At 54.9% G+C, this 26,581-nt stretch overlaps 1 protein-coding gene across 5 annotated transcripts; it reads left to right on the top strand.

Annotated features, from left to right (window-relative positions):
- Window positions 1–12: 12 nt before the first annotated feature.
- LIG1 (DNA ligase 1) lies at window positions 13–26,581 on the top strand. Of its 5 annotated transcripts, none has more exons than XM_043436131.1 (28): window positions 25–176; window positions 2,940–3,007; window positions 4,060–4,149; window positions 5,367–5,505; window positions 6,862–6,988; window positions 7,981–8,076; window positions 9,545–9,652; window positions 10,068–10,181; window positions 10,398–10,473; window positions 12,946–13,026; window positions 13,326–13,382; window positions 14,123–14,295; window positions 14,956–15,122; window positions 15,526–15,602; window positions 16,324–16,415; window positions 16,611–16,710; window positions 17,316–17,401; window positions 18,031–18,146; window positions 19,136–19,231; window positions 21,407–21,517; window positions 22,036–22,107; window positions 22,498–22,642; window positions 22,803–22,885; window positions 23,606–23,758; window positions 23,868–23,921; window positions 24,480–24,623; window positions 26,088–26,180; window positions 26,320–26,581. In XM_043436131.1, exons 2-28 carry the CDS (start codon window positions 2,991–2,993, stop codon window positions 26,401–26,403), a joined length of 2,751 nt encoding a protein of 916 aa, XP_043292066.1. In that variant the 5' UTR covers window positions 25–176; window positions 2,940–2,990; the 3' UTR covers window positions 26,404–26,581. The 5 variants fall into 5 exon arrangements, with proteins under 5 accessions (XP_043292068.1, XP_043292067.1, XP_043292066.1 ...); XM_043436129.1 differs by having other exon boundaries at window positions 10,065–10,181; XM_043436130.1 differs by lacking the exon at window positions 25–176 and adding an exon at window positions 197–255 and having other exon boundaries at window positions 10,065–10,181.

Raw genomic sequence — 26,581 nt, 5'->3', positions numbered from 1 at the left:
GCGTCCTCCTCGCGACGGCGGCGCGGACGTCGCCCGGCCCCGCCCCTCGACTGGGCCCCGCCCCCGCCCGCTGAAGTCTGCGCGCGAAGTCGGTGGCGCGAATTTGGGACTGCGGGGTCGCGCCGGGAGGTTCCGGGCGAGACGCTCAGGACAGCGGCGCGCGGGCCTGGCGCGAGGCAAGTGGCACCAGCCTTGCGGGGCTTCAGGGCTGTTGAACAACGCGCGTCGGCAACTTGGGGCTTCAGCTTTCGCTGAGTAGGTCGGCTGCAAAGGAGGACATGGGGGCACGCTGAGGTGGCCGGGAGCGCGCTGCGGAGGGGAGTGCGCGGGCTGCGGGCCGCCGGAGGGGGTGGGACGGCGTCCGTCAGAGGTTCAGGATCAGGTAGAAGGTAGACGAAGACCGAAAACTCTGCACGGGACAGGATCTGAAGAGAGGCCTGGATGGACGGGACTACCTGAAAGAGGCGTGGTTATATAGTGATGAGGGGGCGGGGAAAGGCTGTAGGTGGGCGGGGTCACCCGGAAGTTGGGAGGGCCGGGGAGGCGGGCCCACCTGGAATGGGGTGGGTCTAGGGAAAAGTTTAATAGTGGGCGGGGCCGGGGAAAAGGTTGAAGGAGAAGGGTAAGCTTTAAGGGGAGAGCCCAGGGAGAAGGAGGTGGGTCGGGGGGTGGGGCAAGTCAGTGGTGAGATCTAGACCTAAAGCAAAGGCCTTTTGAGGGGGCGGAGTCAAGGGAAGAGACGTGAAGGGGTGGGTTCCAGGGGAGGGGAGCTGAAAGGTCTGGGCTTCTCAGGTGGCGCTAGTGGTAAAGAACCTGCCTGTCAATGCAGGGGACTTGAAAGACACAGCTTCGATCCCTGGGTCTGGAAGATCGATCTCCTGTTGGAGGGCATAGCAATCCACTCCAGTATTCTTGCCAGGAAAATCCCTAAGGTCCATAGGGTCGCAAAACTCTGAAAAGACTTAGCACCCACAACACTGCGCTTGTTATTGCCAAGGATGGTGGAGGGAGGGCTAGAAGAGCTTGGGGACGGAAGAGAGAAGGATCTTGAGCTGGTTTTATTGGGTCTGAGATATTGGTTAGATATCCAGATGGAGATATCAGCATAGAAAACTAGAAATATGAGTCATTGAATTTTTTTTTTTTTAATATTTATTTACGGACACCAAGGTGAGGGTGTGGTATGAAGAAAGAATTTCAATGGAGCAAGGAGTCAGATGTTTCTAATCCTGTTGATGGGCCAAGATGAGGAACAGGAGGTGACTTCCGGAATTAGCAACCCAGAGATCCTCTATCACCTTGATGAGCAGGGCCAGCTGAGGGATGTGGAGAAACTTGAAGGTTCAAGCAGGGATGGTAGGAGAGAGACTGGAGATGATGCCTTGGGACAGTTCTTTCTATGACGTCTCTGAAAAGGGGAGGAGAGATGCAGTGATAGCTGCTGGAACATGTAGGCTCAAGAGAAGGGATTTTGTTTGATTTTTAAGATGGGACAAATCACAGCAGATTTGTAAATTGATAGGCATGGTCTAATAGAGAAAAGTTGATCTAGAGGAGAGAAAGGAGGGGTTACTGGAGCATAGGGTTTGAGGAGGTGAGAGGGCATGAGATCTGGTGCGCAGGTCAAGGGTCTTATCTCAGATGAGAGCACAGCTGGGCGGTCGAAGTACCTGCAGCTGGGATTCCGAGTGGTGCGCAGGCGCAGCAGGAGGTAGATAAGGCGGTGGGAAATTGCCTTTCTTGAGTTTGCTTGCATTTTCTCGGCGGCGGTGGAGGGTGGAGTCGGTGTTGGCTGAAGAAGCCGCTTTGAAGTGTAGCCTGAGAGAGCTGGAGAATTGAATGGTCTGGGGAAATGGAGAGGCTCGGACAGCAACCCGAAGGACTCCTGGCGACCAGTCCCGCTCTCCTCTGCGGGTGCAGGAACAGGGTGGGTGTGGAAAGTTGGCTTCAATCAGCAGCTTCGGGGTTTTGCCCGGTGAGACGAGGGCAGGAGGCAGGGCCCAGAGAGCGATGAAAGGTGTACCGGAGTCTGCCAGAGTTAAGTAAGGAAGGGAGGACGTGATGGGGAAGGACAGTGAAAAGAGGGAGCATTGACTGGCTTAGAGACTTAGGGAAGGACTGGGGAACATTTGAAGTTGGAATAGAAATAATATTAGAGGAATGGAGAAAGAGTTTTATTTGAGCCAAACGGAGGATTCTAGCCCAGGAGAAAGCCTTTCAGTTCTGAGGAACTGCTCCAGTGAAGCGTGGTTTTCAGCAGATTTATATCTTGTTAGAACAAAGAGTGGGCCTCCATGGTAAAGAATCTACCTGCAGTGCAGGAGATGCTGGTTGATCCCTGAGCTAGGAAGATTCCGTGGAGAAGGAAATGGCAACCCACTCCAGTATTCTTGCCTGGGAAATCCCATGGACAGAGGAACCTGGGGGCTGCAGCCCATGGGGTTGCAAAAGAGTCAGACACATCTTAGTGACTAAACAACAGAGCGAAGAATGTATATCAGATGTGACCAGGGACACATTCTTTCAAGGTTTCAAAAAGAAGAAAAAGATTAACATATACATACAGTCATTATGGCCTGGGCACCTGGGAAAGGAACCTTGTCTTTGAAGAGCTGCTAGTCTGGATTCATAGGAAGGAAGGCTTTTAGCCCTGTCTTCAGAGTAGACTTTTTATTTCTGGCAAATGCATTCTCTTCTTTAGCTGGTTAAAGCAGCTGCATATTATGTTTGACAGCCCATATGTCAGGTCTGTCAGTGTGAAGTTGGAGCCAAATGATGTAGATTTCAGGGTGATTTCCCCAAACCTCAATTCATGGAAGTTTCTCCTCTCCCATCAGAGGTGTGTGTGTTCCGATCTCCACACAATCAGTGTGTTTTGTGCTTGGATCTCTGCACGAAAATGAGTATTCTCATCAAGTATGTTTGGATGTTCTTTTCAGAAACTGGTGACCAGAGAAGAGGAGGAGGGGGAAGAGAATTCTGATACCATCATGCAGCGAAGTATCATGTAAGGACCCCCACCCCACTCACCAGCAGCTTCCATTTTCCAAATTCTCTGCTCCTGTCTCTACCTCTGCCCTTATCTTAGAAGAACTTGGATTAGTCTTCATATAGGAATTTCCAGGAGTGAGCAGTATGGAGAGTGGGGAGGGGGATTGGAAAACCAGGTGGTGTAGTAACTGAGAATTTTAGTTGCTGCAAGGTTCAGAGACCCTAGCCCTGTGGTTCTCAATCTGGGGCAGTTTCCAACCCCCGCCCCTAGCAGGGTATATCAGACATTCTTGGTTGTCACCACTTGGAGGGAGAGGGGGCCTCCCTTGGCATCTGGTGGGTAAAGGCAGGGCAGGCTGTTAATATCCTACAGTGCCCCAGGTAGCCCCCCACAACAAAGTATGATCTAGCATAAAGGGCCGGTAACGCCTGAGTGGAAGGGAGGGCCCATTACTTTACCTTTTCCAGAGCACATAACACCTCCACAAACATTTCATATTAGCTACTGGCTTCCCTGGTGGCTCAAACAATAAAGAATCTGCCTGCAATGCGGGAGACCCAGATCCTGGGTTGGGAAGATCCCCTGGAGAAGGAAATGGCAACCCACTCCAGTATTCTTGCCTGGAGAATCCCTGTGGACAAAGGAGCCTGGTGGGCTACAGTCCACGGGGTTGCAAAGAGCTGGACACAACTAAGCAATGAACACATTACTTAATGTCTGCCTACTCCTGGAGCGTCAGCCCTTTGAGGGCAGGGACTTAATGTGTCTGGGCTGCTCCTGTGCCCCTGGGTTCCCAGGACAGGCCCTGCCGCATAGTAAGTGCACAGTTAATACTTGTAGAATGGAAATTGGGATGTGTCCTAGGTCTCACGTGAGAGGTTAGCTGAGGCAGAAAAGTACATAGTGCTGCCTCCTCTGTCCAAGCCTCAGTTTCCTCATCCATCTAAGGGGAAGTCTTCTGTGGTGTGCCAGAAATGGGGACAGACCTCGGAAGCTGTGGGATGTAGCATGTATTGGAGGGGTATTGGTACTATTATCATTCACTTCCCCCTCTTCTGCTCCTCCAGGTCATTTTTCCAGCCCAAGAATGAGGGCAAAGTGAAGAAGCCAGAGAAGGAGACATCCAACAGCATCAGAGAAACAGAGTCCCCTCCGAAGTATGTTCTGGGGCTGGGAGGTCGTGAATCTGTTCCTTTCATCAGTCAGGACTTTCTTGGCTGCAAGTGTTAACAAACTCGGCTCAGAATGTCTCAGGCCTCCATGGGGAAATTTTTGATTCTTGTAACCTGAAAGGCTAAAGGTAGTGTCAGCTTCAGGTATAGTTGGATCCAGGACCTCCGAGTTGTCTTCAGGACTCTGGCCTAGTGTCTTGACTTCATCTGGAGCAGACTTCCTTCACAAAGCAGGGACCCTGCCACTGGCTGCTTCTGAAGAGAACAGTGTTCTCTCTGCCACCATTCTTGTCATAAGTTCTTGGGAAGACCGTGTCCCTGGACCATTCAAGGTAGCTTTAGCTTACCTTCCCAGTTTGGGACCCTGGGAGAGTAACTTCACTTCCTGCGCCTAGTTTCCTCCTGGGTAATGGGGTATCATGATCTGTATCAGGCTTTCAGTGTGGACTTGATGCATTAACACACTAGCAACTTACAGAACAGGGCCTGATTCATAAAAGATGCTCAGCAAGTGATTAAGATCAGGTCACGGTTTATCAACATTTCTGACTTTGAGATCCACCCCTTTTGTTTTTATGTTGCTGGGAAGTGTAGTCCCTACCTAGAGGATCAGGGTCTTACATGACTGACTGAAAGAAAGTTTCCAAAGGAATACTGGAGGCCATTGTCTGCCCTTGGTAGGGACTTCATGTGTTCCTCCAGCATCGCCCACCACAGGGTGGGCACACAGGAGCCCTCCAGAGAAATGGGACAGGGGGATGGGTATTTCAGAGTATATGCTGAAGGCTTCCCTGGTGGCTCAGTGGTAAAGAATCTGCCTGCCAATGCAGGAGACACATGTTCAATCCTTGGTTCAGAGAGATCCCACATGCTGCAGAGCAACTGAGCCCATGTGCCATAATTACTGAGCCTGAGCAGTATAGAGGCTGGAAGCCGTAACTACTAAGTTTGACCACCCTAGGTCCCATGCTCTGCAACAAGAGAAGCCACTGCAATGAGAAGCCCATGCACCACAAGTAGAGAAAAGCAACAAAGACCCAACATAGCCTAAAAAAATATATATGCCAAGGAGGCTTCTCGAAATGTTCATTGCATGCTTGAAAGGCAAGGAAGGGAATGAAACATAATGAAATTGCTGGAGAGTCTGGGGGCAGCATCTCCACTCTGTCTGCTGGAAAAACCTCCATTTTTTCACTTTCCAGGGTGGCGCTGAAGGAGCGGAATAGAGTGGTGTCTGAGGGCGACTCTCCAGTGAAGAGGCCGGGGAGGAAGGCGACCCGGGTCCTGGGCAGTGAGGGCGAGGAGGAGGAGGAGGAAGCCCCCACCACCCCCAGAAGCCAGGTGGGGCCCCCGCAGCCTGCCCCCATTTGCCAGATGCGTCATTCTCTTTGGCCCTGGAGCTGAGTGCAGTAGCTACTCAGGAAAATTCTGGAGCTGATGCCCCAGGGGCAGAGGAGTTCAGTGGTTGTGCCTGGTTTCTGTGCTCCTAACCCTGCCTCTGCCCTGGGGCCTGGGTGTGGCTCCTTGCCCTGGTGATGCCTTGGCAGGCAGCCTCAGGTGGCTCGGGCAGCTCCGGATAGCTTCCCCCATCACAGGTGGCCATGGAGGTGCTGTGAGTTGATTTACACAGTGATGGGAGAGAATGCCTGCTGTGGAGGAAGGGCTCAGAATCCATGGAATCGAAGGCTTTCCATCTTCCCCAAGTGCATCGGTTCACTTGCTCCCCTCATTTAAGTCATTTCTTGCCTGTTGGCTGCTCTCAAGATAACATCTGAAGTGCAGCACTTCTCAGTCTGTCGATGGTGAATGGACATCCTGTCTCCCCCACTGCTCACCCCACTTCTGTCTTCAGCTCTCCCCTCCCCCAAACCTGGGGTTGCCAGCTCAGGACAAAGACAGTCCTGATGAAGCCTCCAAGGCCCCTCGTGAGCCGCCTCTTGTCATCTCTGTCTTTTCCTTGGCTCAGTCTGCCCCAGGGTGCTTCTGTATTGTTGCTCACCATCCTTAGATGAAGTCGTCCAAGTGAATGCCCACATTCAGCCAGTGGGAAGAGCAGGGCACTCCACTTGCATGTAGGTGAATGTTATTTGAACCACTTGCCCTTACATTGATCAGGTAGACCTGGGGCTTCTGACCTAGCTGCAAGGGAGTCTGGGAAGTGTAGTCCTCAGGCTCCTGACCACACCTACCTGCAAGGGAGTCTGGGAAGTTTTTGGTTGGGCCATATTATGTGCTGTGCTGTGCTTAGTCGCCCAGTCGTGTCTGGCTCTTTGCGACCCTGTGGACAGTAGCCCACCAGGCTCCTCTGTCCATGGGGTTTCTCCAGGCAAGAAGACTGGAGTGGGTTGCCATGCCCTCCTTCAGGGGATCTTCCCAACCCGGGGACCTGCAAAGTCTCCCGCATTGCAGGCAAATTCTTTACCATCTGAGCCACCACTTTTTGGTTGGGCCATATTATGCTTAGCTAAAAATCAAAGATCTTGTCACTTTAGGGGAAAAAAAGAATTGTTACTGTGGTCCACAATAGGGACAGTCTGGGACCATGAAACTACATAGGATAGTGGAGTGATGGCCCAGGTAAGAGGCCAGAGCTGGGGCTGAGTCACTCTGTTCTCTCAAGTTTTTGGAAACTGATATAGCTGGGTGCTGCCTCCTTCCTCCTCCAACTCAGGAGTTGCTCTTTCTCTTTCTTTCCAGAAGCCTGCTTCAGACTCTCCACAGGCCTCACCTCCCAGTCCTGTCATACTGCCTGAGAGCAGCCCTTCCCGCTCCAACCCCTCTCCAGCGGTGTTCTCCCCATCAGGGATCCCGAAGCGTCGCACGGGTAAGGACCCCCGGGCCACGCTGTTTCAGCTGCCTGTCTTTATCCACCTGTGGATTTCTCCACCATTGAGCCATCCTCCTGACAGCTCTGGTCTTAGCATTGAGGTTAAGAGCATGGCTCCACCAACCCCTGACTGTGACCTTGGGCAAATGACTTCCCTTCTCTGGGCTTTCTCACCAGTAGATTGTATGAAATCTAAACACATCAAGTATTTCTGATGAAAATTCAGTGCCCAGTTGAGATGTGCTTGTAAGTGCATCAGATATTGAAGACCTAGCATAGGAAAAAGAATGATACTGATTTTAAATATTTGAAACATGTTCGAATCATCATATTTTGGTTATGCTGGGTTAAGTAAACAAGATTACCCAAACTTAAATTCACCTGGTTCTTTTTCCTTTCCTCAGTGTAGTCACTGGAAAGTTTAAGATGACATGTATGGCTCAGTGTGTGTCACTGACGATGCTGCTTATAAGGAATGACGAGCCCGCACGGGGGTAGCTGCAGATTGAGGCAGGGCCCAGGGGAGGGGCAGTCTGGCCTGAGTCTTGGATCAGGGTCTTGGTCGGGGTCGGTTCTGTTGAGAAAGGGTGACAGGGAAATGTCGCTGCCAAGAAAAGCACATGTGAAGGCCTCGGGGTGGGAACAGCACAGCAAGTGGGGGAATCCCACACACCTTGGAGTCTCTGAGAATGAGATGTGATGTGGGGAGCAGGGAGGGCTTGAGGATAGCGTGTGGCGAGAGGTGAGGCAGAGAGGAGGGCGGGTGCTGGCTCCCAAGATGAAGGAACCTACCTGCCACAGTCACACGGCTAGGAAGCAGAAGCCTGAAGGATGAGCCCTGCACCAGGGCGGTGGCTGTGGGGGGGGGCAGGCGGAGAAGGGCAGGGCCCCAGAGCCTTCTCAGGGGCCATCACCATGGGGGTCTGAGCCCACTGTGGCGGGTCCGGTGGGCCAGCAAGGAGGCCACACTGAGCCCTTTGTCTTTCCAGCCCGGAAGCAGCTTCCCAAACGGACATTTCGAGATGTGCTGAAAGAGCAGGACGAGGACGAGGACCCAGAAACTAAGAAGAAGAAGGAGGAAGAAGGTGAGACCCTGGTCGGGAGGGAGGAAGCAGTGGAGAGGCTAACTCTGTGTGTCTGTGTGTGTGGGATCTGGAAAGGTGGGGGCCTGTCTGGGAGGACAGGGTATGGGGACCCCACTTGATTTGACACTTTGACCGAGAATCCACACGTGTCCGTCAATCCCACACCGCCGCCCAGGGAATTTTGTCATGAAAGGATTCTGGAATACATTAGTTTGGCCATCTTAATTCATACACAGTTTCCTATTTTTCTCTTTTTATTTCTCGTATGGAAAATATTTTCCTCTAAATGATTTGTTTTTAAGTTTTGCCAAAAAGCAGAGAAGTGTACAAACTTCCAGGACCCGTAGTGTCTTAGTAACTGCCTCATTGCCCCAAGGCCTTTACTGTTCGTTGTGTCGAGTTATGTCCAAACAACTATTTATTTATGTTCTAGCAGCTTGGGCATTTGAGAAAATAATATACATAGCACTGAAAGGAAAGAAAAATAATGTTTCACTCCTAAATAATCACAGTTGGTTTCTAACAGGATGTCTCCTGGGCACTGCACAGTTGCTCAGACCTTGGAGTCCAGTTGAAAACTGCTGTCCTTGTTTTCTGTTCATGTTGATTTTCATGTAATACTTGGTTTTTACCACACCACCCATGAGTATCCAGCTTTGCAGAAAGCTATGTCATGAATTACCAAGAATGTGATCTAATAATGACAAGTGAAATGCCCTGAGCTAGTAGGTCACACAGTGTCCAGCCCATTTGCCTTGAAAATGTAAAATATCTTACCTGGGAAATATACAGCCATAAACATCTGATCCACAGATCATTTGGGGCCTTTACAAGTTTATAATAATCAGTCTTTGTCACCGTCATTTGTTTTAATAAGAGGTCCTTATTGGGTTTGTCCTTTCCAGGTAAGGTCTGAATTTGGTGGAGATCTGATTTCTGGTTGGCAGTTTTTAGTCAGTAACAAATTTTACTGTAAATCATGCAGTTTTAGCCCTTATCTGTGTCCAGGGGTTTTGGGGGCCAGGTCAGAGGATGACTTCTTTCTGCTAAGACAGATTATTCCCAAGTCAGTTGATGCAGTTATTATTATTACCCTGGAGATGGGGATTTTTTATTTTTTCAGTCAGCTTAAAAAAGCTTTATTTTTATCACTAACAAGTTATCATTGGCATTTTGAACCCTTTCCAGGTCTATTTCACCATGAATAATTCAAAAATTCAATCATTCAAAAATTATAAGAAAAGCCTGGCCCTCCCCGTTTCTCAGCTATACAAGCAAGCATTGGGGTTGGCTTCCCTCAAGGTCCCCATGTGGCCCAGGGCTGACCAACCCTCACACCTCCCATCACTTCACATATGTGCGGTCAGCACAGCAAAGAAAAAATGGAGCAGAGTGTCTTGGGAATTCAAATGCCCTTGGGGAGGGGTTCACAGTGACACTTTTTGCCATCTGCTTTTTTTGTCATCAGAAGCAGAGATACCAACAGAAAGCCTCCCAGAGCCTGAAGGGGGCAACAAGGAGGAAGCGGAAGGCGGGGACCAGCCCACGACGCCCCTTGAGCCCCAGAAGACCGCCAGTGAGTGTCTAACCATCTTCCTCCCTGGGGCCCCCTCTCTCTGTTTTTTTTTGGGGGGGTCACATGTCTTTGGAGGACAGTTAATGTAAATAAGGCTTAGATAAGACTTCAATAAGATTCTCCAATGTCTTGTCTGAAAGCAAATTCTAGGGGAAACTTTAGGTTTTGTTACTATTGTTATTTTTATTGTTGTTTTTCTCCACACATGTGGGGGAAAAAGCCAACAAGTTATCTTTCAGAAATCATAGGCACCGGGGACTTCCCTGGGGAGTCTGGTGGCTAGGACTCTGTGCTCCCAATGCAGGGGGCCTGGGTTCCATCCTTGGTCAGGGAACTAGGTCCCACATACCTTGTGGCCAAAAAAGACACTTTTTTAAAGTTTGCATCACCATCTGACCTCTCTCACTTTCAGCAGAGTCCCCGCCAGAAAGCGTTTCAGAGTCCGAGGTGACGGTGAAGCAGGAACCACAGGAGGACGGCCAGGCTCAGCTGCCCCCCAAAGCGCCAAAGACCCTCAGCAGTTTCTTCTGTGAGTGTCTGCCCTGCTCTTCGCAGGGCCGTGCAGGGAAGAGGCAGGTGGGTCTTGCTGCAAGGAGCTCGGCCTCCCTGTGGGTGAGAAGGCCTAACTCACCCCTCCTGCCATGTTCCCGCCCCAAGCACGGGGCGAATGCCACCTGGAGAGTTCCTGGGAGGTGGGGGCTGTGGGAAGGAGAAAGGGTCCACTGTTCCCTGCTTCATTCCCCAGCCCCCCGGAAGCCAGCTGTCAAAAAAGAAGCCAAAGAAGAAGGACCTGGTGCTCTGAGAAAGGAGGAGACCAAGGGGTGAGTCAGGATCCATTAAGAGAACAGCAGATGAAACAAAGTAAGCCAGTGAGTCCCAGGTCTCACCGGTCTGACTGTAGGTGGGCCTCCAGAACGGAGACCAGTAATCACCCAGTATCCTTTCAGCGTTAGAATTTTGTGATTCAGGTTTAATTATTCTAATAAAAAATTCGGGGTTCTTAATGACAACTTTGTACCCCAGTCGGAATCTTATTAGTGAGATTACATGGCCCCATTTCAGCACGTGACTGTGCTGTAGGAACGGTCGGCTCCTTTTCTTGTGCCTCCTCTGTATGAAATCACATCCGAAAGGTTTCTTTTATGCCTTTTTACTTCATCTCTGCAGGCCTGTGCAGAAGCTGGTGTTTTAGCCGTTTCACAGGCATGGAAACCAGCAGCCCAGAGCAGCTAGGTCATCTTCCCTTGGAACACACAGGGAGGGTGGGGGTAAGGCCAGGCCTGAAAGTGGAGTTCCCCTGATTCCTAAGCCGGGCCTCTTTTCTGCACCACTGTTGTGCCTCTGGGCACGCATCTGTGCTTATATTACTTGTAAGTTTCTCTCACCAACTTGGTGTCTGACATGAAGTTCTATGCCCTGGTTTTTACTTGGGATACTGTGATTGTTTTTCTTACACCATTCTCAACCTGATCACTGATGGCTGCCTCCAGGAGACAGACAAACTGTCAGGACCTCCAGTTTCCTCACCTTTAATATGAAGACTTGTTAATGGTAGAAATCACACCCTTTATCCACTGTAAACGGTGTGCCCATCACCAGACACTGTGCCCTCCATATCTTGATGCATTGAAGCCTCACAGCAACCCTGTGCATCGATTCTGTTGGGACTCCCATTTCACAGATGGCAAAAGTGAGGCGTGGAGGCAGGACAGTGTTCTGGAGTGCTTGGAAATCCCAGCTCCACCTTTGTCAGCTTGTGACCTTGGCTAAGCGACTTAGCCTTTCTGGGCCAGTTTCCTCCTGAGGGTTTGCAGACTAACGTCTGGCCATGCCCACACTTGGCAAGTAGTAGCTGTTGTTATTATTATTAATTTTGATTGCCTTGCTTAGACCACAGATGAGTGTGGCAGAGTTGGGATTTGAGCCAGGCAGCATGGCTGCAGAATTTCTTACACCTCAGCTCTGCCGTTTCTCCTTGTAATATAATAGGAAGAACCAGGAGGGTGACCCCTTATCAAATACTGAGGCCATACAACTCACTGTGCGTGCTCCGTCCAGCTCAGCCATCCTCAGCCCTGTCTGCACAGGATCAGCTGAAGAGCTATAAATAGTCGGCAGTCTTCTCCCTCACCCCATGTTTGGCAGAGACATAGGTCTGAGGCTGGGGAGTCAGTGTTGTAAAAATGCTCCCCACAAAGCACAGGGAACTCTCCCCCTAATTTCTTCCTTAACCTCAGGACGTGTCAGGGCAGGGACTCTGGGTAGCTCCATCATACGGTTGGTTCAGAGGGAAATTGCTTCCTCAACAGGACACAACTGGTCACTGATGGAGCAGCGATTTTAACCCAAATGAGTGTGACTGCAGAGTCTGGACTGCAGCGGCTCTAACGGGGTGGGTGTGAGGCATTTCCCGAGGCACGTATGATGTAGAGGGTTAGAACAGTCTCAGAACTGTGCCGCTTACTAGCTGTGTGACCTCGGGTGAGCTACTTAACCACTCTGTGCCCAGTTTCCTTATGTGACTAGGTGGGGTAGATGAGTCCCTGCCTGCAGGACTGATTTGCTAGCAGATAGAGTGCCCTTAGCACGGTGCCTGGCTCCTTGGGGCACCCAGGGACTGCACCTTCCTCCTGTTCCAGCCAGAGTGAGGGCGGGTCTGACCCAGAGGCGCTGGGGGGATCCTTGCCTCTCAGAGTGGACTCTGAACAACATGGACTTCCCAGGTGGCTCAGTGGTAAAGAATTCGTCTGCTAGTATAGGAGACATGGGTTCAATCCCTGGGTCGGGAAGATCCCCCAGAGGAGGAAATGGCAACCCACTCCAGTATTCTTGCCTGGGAAACCCTATGGACAGAGGAGCCTGGCGGGCTACAGTCCATGAGATCATAAAGAGTCAGACACAACTGAACGACTAAACTGAACAATATTCGGATCACACTGCTCCACTTCAACCACACTGACCCCTTTCCTGTTCCTCCAACATGCCAGGCGTGTCCCTACCTCAGGGCCTTCGCACTTGCAGCTCCCCTCTGGAATACTCTTCTCCCTGGTCCCCACTCTGCTAACCCCTCACATCATTCTGCCTGGATGTCTCCTCTGGCCTTCCCCAACTGTCCTCTGAAGCAGCATCTGCCTTTCTGATTTCTCCCCTTACTTGGTTTTTGTCTTAAAAATGTTTTAATACCTAAAATGATTTATTCTCTTCTGCTTTTTGGTCTTGTTTGTTTTTCACCCCCGACTCTCACACTTCTCGACCCAGGCATCTACCCTGCAGCCTCCCCTTTCCCTCCACAGACACCTGGACCCACCGAGCTACAATCCTGCCAAGAACAACTACCACCCCATCGAAGATGCCTGCTGGAAGGCAGGCCAGAGGTGAGGCGTGGCCCTCCCCAGAACCCTTCCTCTGGTCCCTGGCACTGCAGGAGGCCCTGTCCCGGAGGCTTCAATGAGAGATTTGCCAGTCCTTCCCCCCCCACACACAACCCTCAGAGTTTTCGGGAGACCATTGGCCGCTCTGAAGGGGATGGAGAGAGAACCCCAGGCGGGGGTCAGGCAGGATGTGTGTGAGCACCTGGGGATCAGCAGGTCTTTCACCGGGAGGCGTGTGGGGGCAGGGGGCTGGGCGGGGGCAGTGTGGGTGTACACATGCTCCTGTTTTCCTTCTCCCCCAGGGTCCCTTATCTGGCTGTGGCCCGGGCGTTCGAGAAGATTGAGGAGGTCTCTGCTCGGTAATTAACCAGACCGCCTGGCCGGGGTCGGGGGGCCTCTCCTGGTTCTGTCTGTACCTCCAGCTGTTTAATCCTCTTAACCACCTCCTGGCTCAGCTGCACCCTCACGCACGAGACCACAGGCCTGGCCACAAGAGCGGCCACAGGCCTCTGTTTCTGCCTGGTTTGTTGGTCAGAGCAAGGCAGGAGGGTGACCCGTGATCCCTGGCGTGGGGAGACAGGCCTGGCGGCAGGGACTGGATACTAAGCTCCAGTAACCAAGAGCACCTGCAGCCTGGCTGATCTCCGGTCCTCAGTGTCAGAGGGAGCCCGCGTCTTATTTGTGGCGAGAACCCATCTCAGCCCGATACTCACTAGCTCTGTGACCTTGGCAAGTTACATAGTCTTTCGTGCCTCAGTTTTTTCACCTGTAAAATGAAATAATATCTAGCTCAGGGCAGCTGTGAGAATTCAGGGAGTCAGAGAGCACTTTGAAGGTTTAATACCAATGCCTGGCACCCGGAAAACAGTCCATACGCATCAGCTGTTACTTCCTATAGGTGATCATCCCCTTCCTCGTTGTTGTCTGATGGGGTTCCTCTCCCACCAGCAGCCTGTGACAGCCCCTGTGGCTCGGGTCACACGCCGGGCGCTGGCCGGGAGCCCTCTCCTCATCTCTCTTTCTGCATTTATCACCACGCTCCCTTACCCCATCATGACCCTGAAATGTTACGTGTTCTCACCCCGATCCCCTCCTCCAGGCTCCGGATGGTGGAAACGCTGAGCAACCTGCTGCGCTCCGTGGTGGCCCTGTCACCTGCCGACCTCCTGCCCGTACTCTACCTGAGCCTCAACCGCCTGGGGCCACCCCAGCAGGGCCTGGAGCTCGGCATCGGAGAGGGCATCCTCCTCAAGGCAGTGGCCCAGGCCACGGGTGAGGCGGGGGTGGTGGTGGACGCCCAGGGCCGGGTGGGAGGGGCTTCCAGGGAGGACGTGGAGAGGCCAGGAGGTGATGGGGAGGGACTGGGAGGGTGTGGGAGGGGGAGAGGGGCCACTGATGGGCTGAGAGCGAAGGGGCCAGATGGCAGGGGGAGATCAGGACCAGCTCTGCACCCAGTCCAGGTGGGAGAGGGGGATGCCACAGGCACAGAGCAAGGCTGAGGGTCGGGGCTGTGGAGGTTGCAGAGGTCCTTAAGGGCTTTGACCAGCAGAGCCACGAGGAGAGCTGGGGACAGAGTGCAGTTGTGGGCAGGGACAGCAGCTCTTGGTGCCTGGGAGAGGCTGGCCCAGTGGGCGGGGCCTGCCTGTCCAGGGCCTGGGGTGCTCCATCTTTACTGTGAGGGCGTCTGGGAACCGTGGAAAGGTCCCAGGCAGGGTCAGTTGTGGACCCGCGTGGAAGACGGACAGGAAACCAGGAGGCCAGGGAGGAAGTCGGGGCCGAGATCCAGGGCTTTAAATCCCATCTCCACACTGATGATGCCACCCCAGACGACCCCTCTAGTGTAGATAGGCTCATCATCCCGGCTTCTGGAGAAGGGAGCCCGGCAGCCACACCCCTCCTGGTGCTCAGCCCCCGCTCCCTCTCCCCCACAAGGTCGGCAGCTGGAGTCCGTCCGGGCCGAGGTGGCTGAGAAGGGTGATGTGGGGCTGGTGGCCGAGAGCAGCCGCAGCACCCAGAGGCTCGTGCTGCCGCCGCCTGCGCTCACCGCCACCGGCGTCTTCGCCAAGTTCCGGGACATCGCGCAGCTGGCAGGCAGCGCTGTGAGTGGGCAGGGGGCTGGCCCTCCCCAGACCCTCTCCTCCTGGGGACCCAGAAGGCTCTAGTTCGATTGCTCAAGGCTGGGTCGCCTCGGTCCTGCCTGCTTTTGGGATCAGAGCTTCTCCCCTCCTGCTGCTTTCAAGACTGCGGGACCCTCCTCCTGAGACAGACCATAGCCCCGATGTAGTGCGGGCTGTGGGGCTCCGTGAACACCTGCTGAGTAGAGCCGGGGTGGGAGGCCAGAAGGAGGGCCAGCTTCTCACTGTTCTCTGCGCTCTGGGCGGTGGGACTGGGGAGCAGGGGTGGGAGGCGGGCAGGTCTCCAAGGGTGGCAGCTCCCCAGGCAGCGAGGATGGCCGCCCTCCCTTCAGCCCCATTACTGACCGCCCTGCCCCCTTCTCTCCAGTCCACAACCAAGAAGATAGATGTCATCAAAGGCCTCTTTGTGGCCTGCCGTCACTCAGAGGCACGTTTCATTGCCAGGTGAGGGTGTGGGCCTGTGAGGTGGGAAGGAGGGCTGGCAGGCGCATCACTGCTGGTGCCCTGACCGCCCTCGGATGGGAGCACCGTCACGGAGCCCAGGCGCTCCTCTTCTCAGCAGTGCTGGCTGGAGAAGGCTGGGCTCGTGGGTGAAGCATGCTGCGGTCGATTAGTGATGTCTGCCCTTGCCTGCGTGGGGGCCTTTGCCCGCTGCCATCACTGGGGTGTTTCTTGGGTGCCCTGGCCTGTGCCTTGCGCTTTCTGCCATGAGCTCCTCCCTGCAGCTCCGGGGGGCTGTGAGCCTCACCCCCGTTTAGAGAAGGGGAGATGGAGGCACAGGCGGTGCACCCTCCTGCCTGAGGTCGCTGGCTCAAGCTCCCTTGCGGGGATAGGTTCTTGGCCATCATACCTGGCACCCCGGGGCAGGCTGTTCCAGGCCCGGCCGTGCCCCAGCTCCACCATCTCCGCTTTGTCAGAGAGCAGCTGAGGAGAGAGACGGAGACCTTGCCAGGCCCCTAGTTTTGCCCGTAGGCACTGCCCGCGGTCATGATGCTTCATGGTCAGCCTCAGTTTCCTCCTCTGTCAAGTGGGGCTGTGTGATCGCGGGTCCCTTCCAGCTCTGGAGGCTGCTCTGGTTTAGAGGAGAGGGTTGCGGTGGGGAGACTGGAGGAGGGAGGAGCAAAGGGCTCAACAGGCCCATCCCCATTACCCGCTGTCCCCCCAGAGCCCTGAGTGGACGGCTGCGCCTCGGGCTGGCCGAGCAGTCGGTGCTGGCGGCCCTCGCCCAGGCTGTGAGCCTCACGCCCCCCAGTCAAGGTGAGCCCCGATGGCCGGCCCCACGCCCACCACTCACGTTAACCTGGCCACCTGACCCCCACCCCCACCTGGTTCCCTCTGCCCCTCCAGGCCCCTTTCCCTGAGGAACCTCTCACCAACACCCACTGTGGACCCGGGGGTGGCTGAGGGGGGTCGGGCCCATCCCAAAGCCCCTTCCTCTGGGGTTCATCCTAGAATGCCCCCCCGCCTTGGTGGATGCCGGGAAGGGCAAGACGGCAGAAGCCAGAAAGGCGTGGCTGGAGGAGCAAGGCATGATCCTGAAGCAGACCTTCTGGTGAGACCTGGGGGCCCGGCAGGGGAGCCCGGGGGGCGTGGGTGACTTGGGAGGGGCCAGCAGCCAGCAAGCATCCATAACCCTCATGGGGCTGGCGACAGAGCCCTGGGTGGGGATCCAGATGATATAGGCTCTGGGCACGGGGAGGTGACAAAGATCAGGGAGGCGGCCAACAGCGGGGAGTCAGGGACACAGGGACGGGGAGAGGCGGAGATCCTGACAGCCAAGGAGAGAAGCAGGCAGAGGCTTCTGAGTTCCAGGCAGGACTGTGCTTGTGGAAAGGCCATGAGAAGCCCAGATGGGGCCTGGTGACGGGCAGACCGTGAGGGTCGTGACTGTCATGGAGAGGACTCTGCACCTGCGTGGAGACCTGCAGACTGTCGCTCTCAGGCCGGCCCCAGACCAGTTAAACTGGAGTCTTGGGAGGTGGAAGCCGGCCTGGAAGAAACATGAAGGACCACGACAGACGGGTCGACGAGGGGAGTCGAGGGAGGCAGGAGCCGACCCGGGGAAGGGGTGACAGGCAGGCAGTGGTGGATCTCGCAGCCAGCGAGCAGGGTTCTAGAAGACACCCCCACCGGCCTTGTTCTCGCTCCCTGCCCCAGTGAGGTGCCTGACCTGGACCGGATCGTCCCCGTGCTGCTGGAGCACGGCCTGGAGCGGCTCCCGGAGCACTGCAGGCTGAGCCCAGGTACTGGCCTCCGTGAGAGCCCTCCCGCCCCCTGCCATCCACCCACAGCCTCGCCCCAGGCTGGCTGCCGTCAGGCTCCCCGCCCTCCATCCCCCGGGGTGGCCAGCACAGGGCCCCCTGCTCAGAGAGCACCGCCGTCTGCCCCGAAGTCAGCCCTGTCCCCCGAGCCGTGCCTTGTCTCCATGGAGTCCCCGCTTCTGTTGGAGCTCTGTACCGAGATACCGAGAGGCAGGCGGCAGGCAGACAGCATCTTGTTCTTCTGTATACGGAAGGGCCCGGAGGGAGGCAGGTGGCAGGCAGACAGCATCTTGTTCTTCTGTATACGGAAGGGCCCGGAGGGAGGCAGGTGGCAGGGGAAGGGCCGCGCCACGCTCCAGGGCTCACCCACCCAAGTTCCTTCTCTCTTCACTTCGTCATCCCAAGGCTGTCACTCTAATACGTGTGACCAGAGACCGCTGGTGTTTCTGTTTTAGTTTTCGAGAAGGGGGCAGCTAGACTCTGTGATGACAGAACCCAGGTGTTGCTTGCATCGCTTCTGAGTGTGATTAGCAGTCTCTACCCCGCCTCCACGAATTCACCACCTACCCCCAGTAAATTCTATCTGAATTCACTCTCTCCTCCCCTCCCAGGGGTTCCCCTGAAACCAATGTTGGCCCACCCCACCCGGGGTGTCAGCGAGGTCCTGAAGCGCTTTGAGGAGGCAGCTTTCACCTGCGAGTACAAATACGATGGGCAGAGGGCACAGGTAAGGGGGTCCCTCAGACCCGAGCTCGGGGCCGGCCGGGCTCGCCATGACTCCTCATCTGGTCTCGCACAGCCCTCGGGGCGTTAGTTCCCACCTCCAGGCAGTGGTGTGATAATAGCCACCTGACTGGCTCCTCTGGAAACAGATCTCACTAGGTAACGTCATCAGAGTCCAGACCCACGGCACTGGGAGCTCAAGCGTGGGCTGCCGGTGGGCGTGTTAATGTGACAGGGGCCCTGCGTCCCCCTCAGGTCACCTGGACGTGTGTCCCGGCTCCCAGGGCCGGAGACGGCCTTGGTCTGGGCTGTGAGGATACTTGTGGTGGCTCTTCTGTCCTGGGGGGAGTGGGGGCCGCTCCCTGGTCTCACCTGGGGACAGGTAAGCGAGCTCGGTGGGCGCCACCCTGTGGTACAGGCTGCACGCAGTAGATTCGATAGACTCAGCACAGATGGATCTTCGAAATACAGCGCTGAGCAGAAAATCAGTAAGGTGACTCAAGAGAGCGACAGTGACTTACACACATGTATATTTGAAGTCATGTGTTATACACACGTACACTGTTTCTTGGGGCAATATACACGCTGCTGCTGCTGTGGCACATAATATAACTGGGATCCAGACATGTTAAAGTGAATACATGTAAATCATGAAAACCAGAATGTTATTTACAGCACCACAACATCCAGACAAACCAGCGCGCGCGCACACACACACACACACACACAAACACACACACACCCCAAAGCACCTTTGCTAGCCGGGAGAGGAGGGTGTGGACTGGAGATGAAGCCGAGGTGGCAGGGGCTCCACAGACAGGCCTCGGAGGTGCTCTCTGAACCTGGGAGAGGATTCACTCAGGTCTCTGCATCAGTTCCTCCTGCAGAGCTTCTGGAACCTCCTGCCCCTGGAAGTGGGGTCAAGAAGAGAAAGTCGGGGCTCCCTGGGGTGGGCCCGTCTCTGAGTCCCTCTCCCCTCCCCCACGGTGGCAGATCCACGTTCTGGAAGGCGGGGAAGTGAAGATCTTCAGCAGGAATCAGGAGGACAATACTGGAAGGTACCCCGACATCATCAGCCGCATCCCCAAGGTGAGCTCCTGCCGCCGGCTCCACCTGGGTGGTCTGTGGGGGTGCTGATAGGGGAGCAGGGAACAGAGGGCCAGCCAGGCCGGCCCGGTGCAGCGGGAGTGATTGGAAGGAGAATGGAGTGTGTTGGGTTATAGATAACAGAACGCCTGCAGATTTTCTTTTTTTCCCCATTAAATCTGAAGGCGGGTGGCCGTGGGCTGGCTCAGCTGAGGACCAAGGTCTTCCCGAACCCAGCTGGGTCTGCTGTCCTCTGCTCGTTGCCTTTTCATCCCAATGCCTGGCCCCTTGGTCTCCAGGTAGCCGCCACACTTCTAGACAGAAAGACAGATGGGAAGGGGGTTCCAGCTGCTGTCCCCTCCCATGAGGAAAGTTAGCACTTTTCCGGGCACCTCCCATCACCCCCGGCTGACTCAGGCTTGGGGGTCCCCTGTGCAGCACCGGGTCACGGGCACTGGTGCAGCCGAGGCTGGGAAAGGCAGAATCACGCTCTGATGGGGAGAGGGTTTGGGATGAAGCCTGCACGCTGGCCGCACAGTCTGTAAATAGGGCTGGATCTCTAGGGCCCTGGAGCCAGGCTGTCTCTGCTCCCAAGGGCTGTTTGGACCTACTTTAGGAGATCTCAGTCAAAGAGGACTTTGTTATTGTTCAGTTGCTAAGTCGTGTCCAACTCTTTGTGACCCCATAGACTATAGCCTGCCAGGCCCTTCCGTCCATGGGATTTCCCAGACAAAAAGACTGGAGTGGGTTGCCATTTCCTTCTCCAAGAGATTTTCTGACACAGGGATCGAACCCTAGTGCAGGCGGATTCTTTACCACTGAGCCACCAGGGAAGCCCACAGAGGAGTGGCCTTCCGTAATTAATGAGGACGTTTGTTCCTTCCTGGAGCAGTGAGGACAGAGGCACAGTGCAGCGCAAGCATTAATTGAGCTCCTGTGATGTGCTAAGTTCTGTTTATTTTTGAAACCAACTTAAGGTGTAGTTTCCATTAAAGGTTCTGACTTTACGTATAGAGTTTGAAGAGTTTGGACAAGGTCACCCAGCCACGTAATCAACATATAAAACATTTCCATGTTTTTATCACTCCAGAGAGTTTGCTTGTGCCCCATGCCAGGCAGGCCCCTCTCCCCACCCCCACCATCCATCTCCTGCGGCAACAACCACCGATCTGCTTTTTTCGTTGGTATAAATTCGTCTTCCCTGTGCTAGAGCTTCATGTAAGTGGTCACAGTACAGGGTCGGTGAGATCTGGCTTCTGTCACCCATTCATTCAAGTATTTACTGGGCGTCTGCTCTGTGCTGAGCCCTGTGCTGGAGGCAGCAACTTTAACCCAGATGGCAGAGCAGGCAGGTCTTCATCAGAGCCCTGCTGTTGCCTCTGAGTGTACTCAGAGATCAGGCTCTGAAGAAAAGGTCCAGCGTCCTCTGAGCCTTTAACAGAATAAGACCTAGCCTTGGTATCAGGAAGACAGGGCCGTCATGAAACACAGCCCAGGATACAATGTGGATGGCCCTGGGAGCCATGCAGATTCTCACGTCCAGAGCATGTGCAAAGGCCCTGTGGTTGGAGGGGCACAGTCCATTCCAGAACCAGAAAGGCTTGTGTGTGGGGGTGCAGAGAGTGAGTCTGAGGGGCTAGGTGAGGTGAAGGGGTGCGGGGGCTGGCCAAGGAGAGGTTCCAAAGCTCTGGGGAGCCGTGTGTTTTCAGCACGGGTGAGCACCGAGCAGACGTGAGGTCTGCTGAGAGCAGCCTGGCTGCTGTGAGGAGAGTATATTGGACAGAGTCAGTGCAGGGGCAGGGGGACTGGTAGGATGCTGTGGCTTAGGCTGGACTGGGCTTGGCGAGGTGGTGGCAAATGGACGACTTAGAGGTTTCAGAGAGAAAATGGACACGTTCACAGCTGAATTGAATGTAAAGTGGGCAGAAGAGGAAGATAACAAAGGCTCCTGGGTTTCCAGCTTGTGGGACCACATAGTAAGTCCTCAGAAAACCTAGTTTTTTCCCCTCTCGGTGGGGAACAGAAGGGGTCTGTGTTCACACGTGTCTCTAAGGCTGGCATCAGTTTGTCATTGGATCTTCTCCATGTAGAAGGGAAAGAAACTGGTTTCTCTCCATCTGTCTTTTGGCCTCATCCACCACCTCTCATGAGCTCTGGGTTTTCCTCTTCACCTTTCAGATTAAACTCCCATCTGTCACATCCTTCATCCTGGACACAGAAGCTGTAGCTTGGGACCGGGAAAAGAAGCAGATCCAGCCATTCCAAGTGCTCACCACCCGCAAACGCAAGGTAGCCTCTGCCCCACTCCAGCACCTGCCGTCATCTTCCACCCAATCCTGCCCTGTCCCAGACAGACAGAGCTGTCAGTTGGAATGTAGTTCTTTCAGCCTTTTACAACGCGGCTGCCACAGCTCCAGCCATCACGTTCTTATCCCAGCATGCCAAGTAGGAAGGGGGGAAGGGTTCTTTTCTTATTATGAAAGATCTGTTCCAGGAGCTCCCTCAACCTGCACCCCAGAAAACTTCTTTACTTTCATTGGCCAGAATTGTCATGTCACCCCACTAGTTGTGAGGGAGGCTGGGCAAGCAAATAACTAGCAGAGAGGAATGAGATGGTTGCTATCATAGTTCAGTGCCAGCGGCTGGCATCATCGCTGTGCTTATAGGCAGGCAACCTTTTGGCTGGGAGAAGGGGAGAGTGACAGGTGATTGGGTGTCTGCCTCGGGCGTGATGGGAGGGGACCCACCCAGCCCCATCTCACCTTTCCCCACCCCCCACTCCGGGTTTCCATCCCGCCCCAACACAGGAGGTGGATGCGGCAGAGATCCAGGTGCAGGTGTGTCTGTATGCTTTCGATCTCATCTACCTCAACGGAGAGGTGAGTTCTGGCATTGTGTCTCGGGTGGTCGGGGGATGAAGAGGGTGTGTAAACCTGGGAACCAGCGGGCTGAGCTGGGAGGCCACGCTTGGGCAGCGGTTCTCAAAGTGTGGCCCCTGAGGCCTACCCTTTCCACCTCCCCATCTGTGTGCCTGTCCTGCAACCAGAACAACCTACTGCAGCCTGAGGGCAGGAGCAGATGTGAGAATCCAGCCTCTGTTAAGCCAGACACTAGAGCATTGCCTAAAATGTAAACTGACGCCCCGTTTCACACTCATCTCCATCAGCCACAGGGTGACCTGTGACCCACCTGCTTCCTGCTTCACCCGAAGTTGGGCTTTTCCTCTTTATTTTCATGGTGACGTCTGTCTCTCTCATCCCGCCCTGCAGTCCCTGGTACGTGAGCCCCTCTCCCGACGCCGGCAGCTGCTCCGGGAGAACTTCGTGGAGACAGAGGGCGAGTTCGTCTTTGCCACCTCCCTGGACACCAAGGACACGGAGCAGATTGCCGAGTTCCTGGAGCAGTCGGTGAAAGGTGAGGGTGTCCCATGAGGTCTGTGCCCCTCCACACTGTCCCTCCCCGCTCCGTGATCTGCACCCACCCCGCCCCACCCTAGACAACTGGACCAGAGTCCCCCCACGGCTGCGGTGAGGCTGTGAGCCGGGGCTTCACGTGGCCCTCCTGTGGTCCCTAGACTCCTGCGAGGGGCTGATGGTGAAGACCCTGGACGTGGACGCCACCTACGAGATCGCCAAGAGGTCGCACAACTGGCTCAAGGTGCTGCCCACCCCCTTACCCCACCTACCCACTGAGCTTGGGCCCAGAAGCCTGTCCCTGCTGGGTGGTCTGCGCCCCATCCCCACCTCGCCCCATTCGAGCTCTGGAGCCCTTTGCTCTTTTCTTTCCCTCCCACCTCCCACAGCAGCCACCTTGGCCCTGTGGCCCTCAATGCTCCCCGTGAGCAAATTCACCAAGGACTGGTGGAGAACCGCCTGTCTGGGTGCCCCAGATGGCGAGATGAGGGAGCCTGGGGAGCTCTCTGTTCTTGCCTTCCACCAGGAGGTCAGCCAGGATGCAGATGGGATAGAGATGGGGAGTAACGAGCGGGGTAAAGTCGGGGGCAGGGCCACAGCAAGTGCAAAGGCCCTGGGGTAGGAACAAGCTCCTGCCTGGCACACAGTTGGCACTTAATTTAGTTTATGGAATGAGTGGATAAATGTTCTCCCTGTGAAGCAGTGGAGTGTCCCTCCATACTGAAGGAAGGGAGGATCTGGGGTGACCCCCCGAAGTCTCCCCATCTGACCCGTCCCCTCCATCTCCCCTCCTCCTCTCATCAGAGTGGCCCCTTTCTCATCAGCCTTTTAGCCGAGAAACCTGTCCCTCATCCGCTCTCCTCCCAGTGTCTGTCCTGGGTCTTCTCACCCAGCCCTCCCTCACACCAGCAGTGGGGTCCACACCTGACTCCCCACCCTCATCTCCGGCCTTCCCTCCCCACAGCTGAAGAAGGACTACCTCGAGGGTGTGGGCGACACCCTGGACCTTGTAGTGATCGGTGCCTACCTGGGCAAGGGGAAACGGGCTGGCCGGTACGGGGGCTTCCTGCTGGCCTCGTACGATGAGGAGAGCGAGGAGTTCCAGGCCATCTGCAAGGTGCCGGGTGGACCCTGGAGGCGGGGGGCAGGGAGGAGCAGACCAGGCTCATCCTGGGCCCGCGGGAGCTGGGGGGAAGCAGAGCTACTGACCCCTGTCCTCCTCACAGCTTGGAACTGGCTTCAGTGACGAGGAGCTGGAAGAGCACCACCAGAGGCTCCAGGTGAGCCCTCCCCGCCCGCTCGGGACCCTTGTCCTCCGGGAGGCTTGGCCGGGGGAGCCCAGCACGTCCAAGTTCAAGTCCCAGCCCCGCCAGCTCCGGGCAGAGACGCCATCAGGGAGCCCTGTCTGCTGCACTCAGGGCCGGGCGTGTTGCTGGCTCCCCGGGTCCGCCCTCGGAATGCCAGTGCAGCCCCTCGTCATGGGGTGTCCGCCGTCCTGGTGCCAGACGTCTGGGGCGCGCTCCAGCTTCCTGTGTGTTCGTGTCTCTGATCTCTGTGTCCCCGTCTTGGTTCTGTCTCTCTTGGCCTCTGACTACCGTCTCTGGGTCTCTGCTCCTCTCTCTCTCTGCCTTTAATTTCTTGTCTCGGCTCCCAGGGTCTCCATTTCTTCCTCCTCCCGTTTCTTTCATCACCCCTCGCCCCTGCCAGCGTTTTAATTTGAGGGGTGTCTGTGTCTCCCCTTCCCCATCTTCTCCCTCTTTCCTCACTGCCCTCCCTCCCCCAGCCCTCATCCTTGACATAGATCCAAGACCCTCTCCCCTTTCTCGCGCTGGCTGCAGGCCTTAGTGCTGCCCACCCCGCGCTCCTACGTCCGGGCCGACGGCGCAGTGGCCCCCGACCACTGGCTGGACCCCAGCGACGTGTGGGAGGTGAAGTGCGCGGACCTCTCCCTGTCCCCCATCTACCCTGCGGCCCGGGGCCTGGTGAGTAACTGGGGGACCCTGAGGAGACCCTCCAAGAGAATCCTAGCTGACTGAGTGGCAGGAGAGCAGCGGGAGGGGATTCTGGGGCCCATGTCTGTGCTTCCAGGGTGATGCTTCGGAAGACCAGAGCTGGCGTTTTATTTGGGTTTCAGACAATGAGATCAGTCTCATTAAAAAAAAAGAAAAATTCCCCAGGAGTAGAAAACAATGAAATTGATTTCTCTGACTTTCAAATTTTTACATTTTCTGTCTTTAATTTTATGTTCTTATTGGAGTATAGTTGATTTACAGAGTTCTGTTAGTTTCAGGTGTAGGGCAGAGTGATTCAGTTAGTTTTGTTTAGTCACTAATCGAATCCGACTCTGTGGCCCCATGGACTGCAGTGTGCCAGGCTCCTCTGTCCATGGAGTGGAACCTGTCTCCTGCACTGCAGGTGGATTCTTCACCTGCTCAGCCATCGGGGAAGCCCACATTTGTATCACTTTTTTTTTTTGAAATCACTTTCTTAAATATCAGTCTCACATTCAGCTCTTAAGTAATTTTTGAAAACAATTCTTTTCAGTAAAAACTTAGGATACTTCCTGCTGACCATTTACGAGAAAAAGAAACTACTCTGTTTCTTGATCAACGGTAATTCGTTTTCACGTTCCAAGGTTTAATGTTCCTTGGCTAACTTCTCTCACTAGTGATTCCATTCTCCACGGCTGCCAAAGGGTCTGTGTCCCGGGGGACCCCCACTTCCTGCCACCTGACCAGCACTAGGGCAGCTCTTAGCATCCTCCTTCCAAAGAACAGGAAATACAATTTTTTAAAATTGAAATCTAGTTAACTGAAGAATAGGAAACTTTAAAAATGCACTCCCTTTGGGATTTCTTCTGATCCTTCAAAATCTGGCATGCGCATTTCTGCTTAGCAGCAGACTTCCACGTAAAGGCAAAGCTTATATACTTGTTACCTTGTTTCCTTCTTGAAATTTCTCACTCCTTCACCTGGGGCAGTCAGAGTTCCCTGGTAACAAGCAGTGGGAGCAGCATTTATCACGCACCTAGGTGAAGCAGGCACAGCGCTTGTTCACACTCATCCTGAGTAAAACACCGACCTTCCCATTTAACAGATGGGAAAAGCGAGTCCCAGGGCGCCTAATGCCCAGGTTCACTTAGCTTCTGAGTTGGGAGCTGGGATTTGAACCCCGAAGTCTGGTTTTAGAGTCCACCTCTGGCTCTGTGCCCTCTGGCATTTCAGCCCTAGTAATAATGGCAACGGAAGCCACAGCAGCCCCCAGTTCTTCTGCCACTTGGTGCAGCCCCAAACACTCGATTTACCTGATGTGATTTTTACAGTGACCCATCACTTAGCCCCATTGTATGGATCAGGAGACTGAGGCCCAGAGGCACAGGAGCAGGGAGGAGACCTTGGATGGGGAATTCTGCCTGCTCTCTTTACCACTTCCCCCGCCTCCCCCAGGTGGACAGTGAGAAGGGGATCTCCCTCCGCTTCCCTCGGTTTATTCGTGTCCGTGAAGACAAGAAGCCGGAGCAGGCCACTACCAGTGCCCAGGTGAGGCCCGTGGTAGGGGGGTGGGCTCACCTCGCCAGGCCAGCCTCTCAGAGAGCATGGGCTGTGGGCTGATTTGGCCGGCAAGAAGGTGGGGCTGCGCTGGGCTTCTGACTCCACCACCACCACCCTCTCACCTCAGGTGGCCGGTCTGTACAAGAAGCAAAGTCAGATTCAGAACCAGCAGGGTGCTGAGCCGGACTCCGAGCAGGAAGAGTTCTACTAGAGTTCCTGCTGGCCCGGGGGGCCGGGGGTGCCGGGGTCGGGGGTGTGGCTGCTAGTGCTCTGCACGGCTGGTGTTGCCCTGCGCACGTGGGATTTGAAAGTCAGGTGTGTGTGAGGGGATGGTTTCAGCGGGGGTCGGGGTTTGGTCATTTTTTTCAATAAATAATTATTGAACACCT

This window comes from Cervus canadensis, chromosome 18 (genome assembly GCF_019320065.1).
Source record: "Cervus canadensis isolate Bull #8, Minnesota chromosome 18, ASM1932006v1, whole genome shotgun sequence".
NCBI lineage: Eukaryota > Metazoa > Chordata > Mammalia > Artiodactyla > Cervidae > Cervus > Cervus canadensis.
The sequence above is the reverse complement of the archived record's forward strand: the minus strand, read 5'-3'. Positions and strand labels throughout refer to the sequence as shown.

Excerpts from the sequence above, each read along its gene's own strand:
- LIG1 (XM_043436129.1), top strand. Across the intron at positions 13,383-14,122 it reads ATTGAGGAGGTCTCTGCTCG|GCTCCGGATGGTGGAAACGC; the intron begins GTAATTAACCAG and ends CCCCTCCTCCAG. Across the intron at positions 18,147-19,135 it reads ACGATGGGCAGAGGGCACAG|ATCCACGTTCTGGAAGGCGG; the intron begins GTAAGGGGGTCC and ends CCACGGTGGCAG.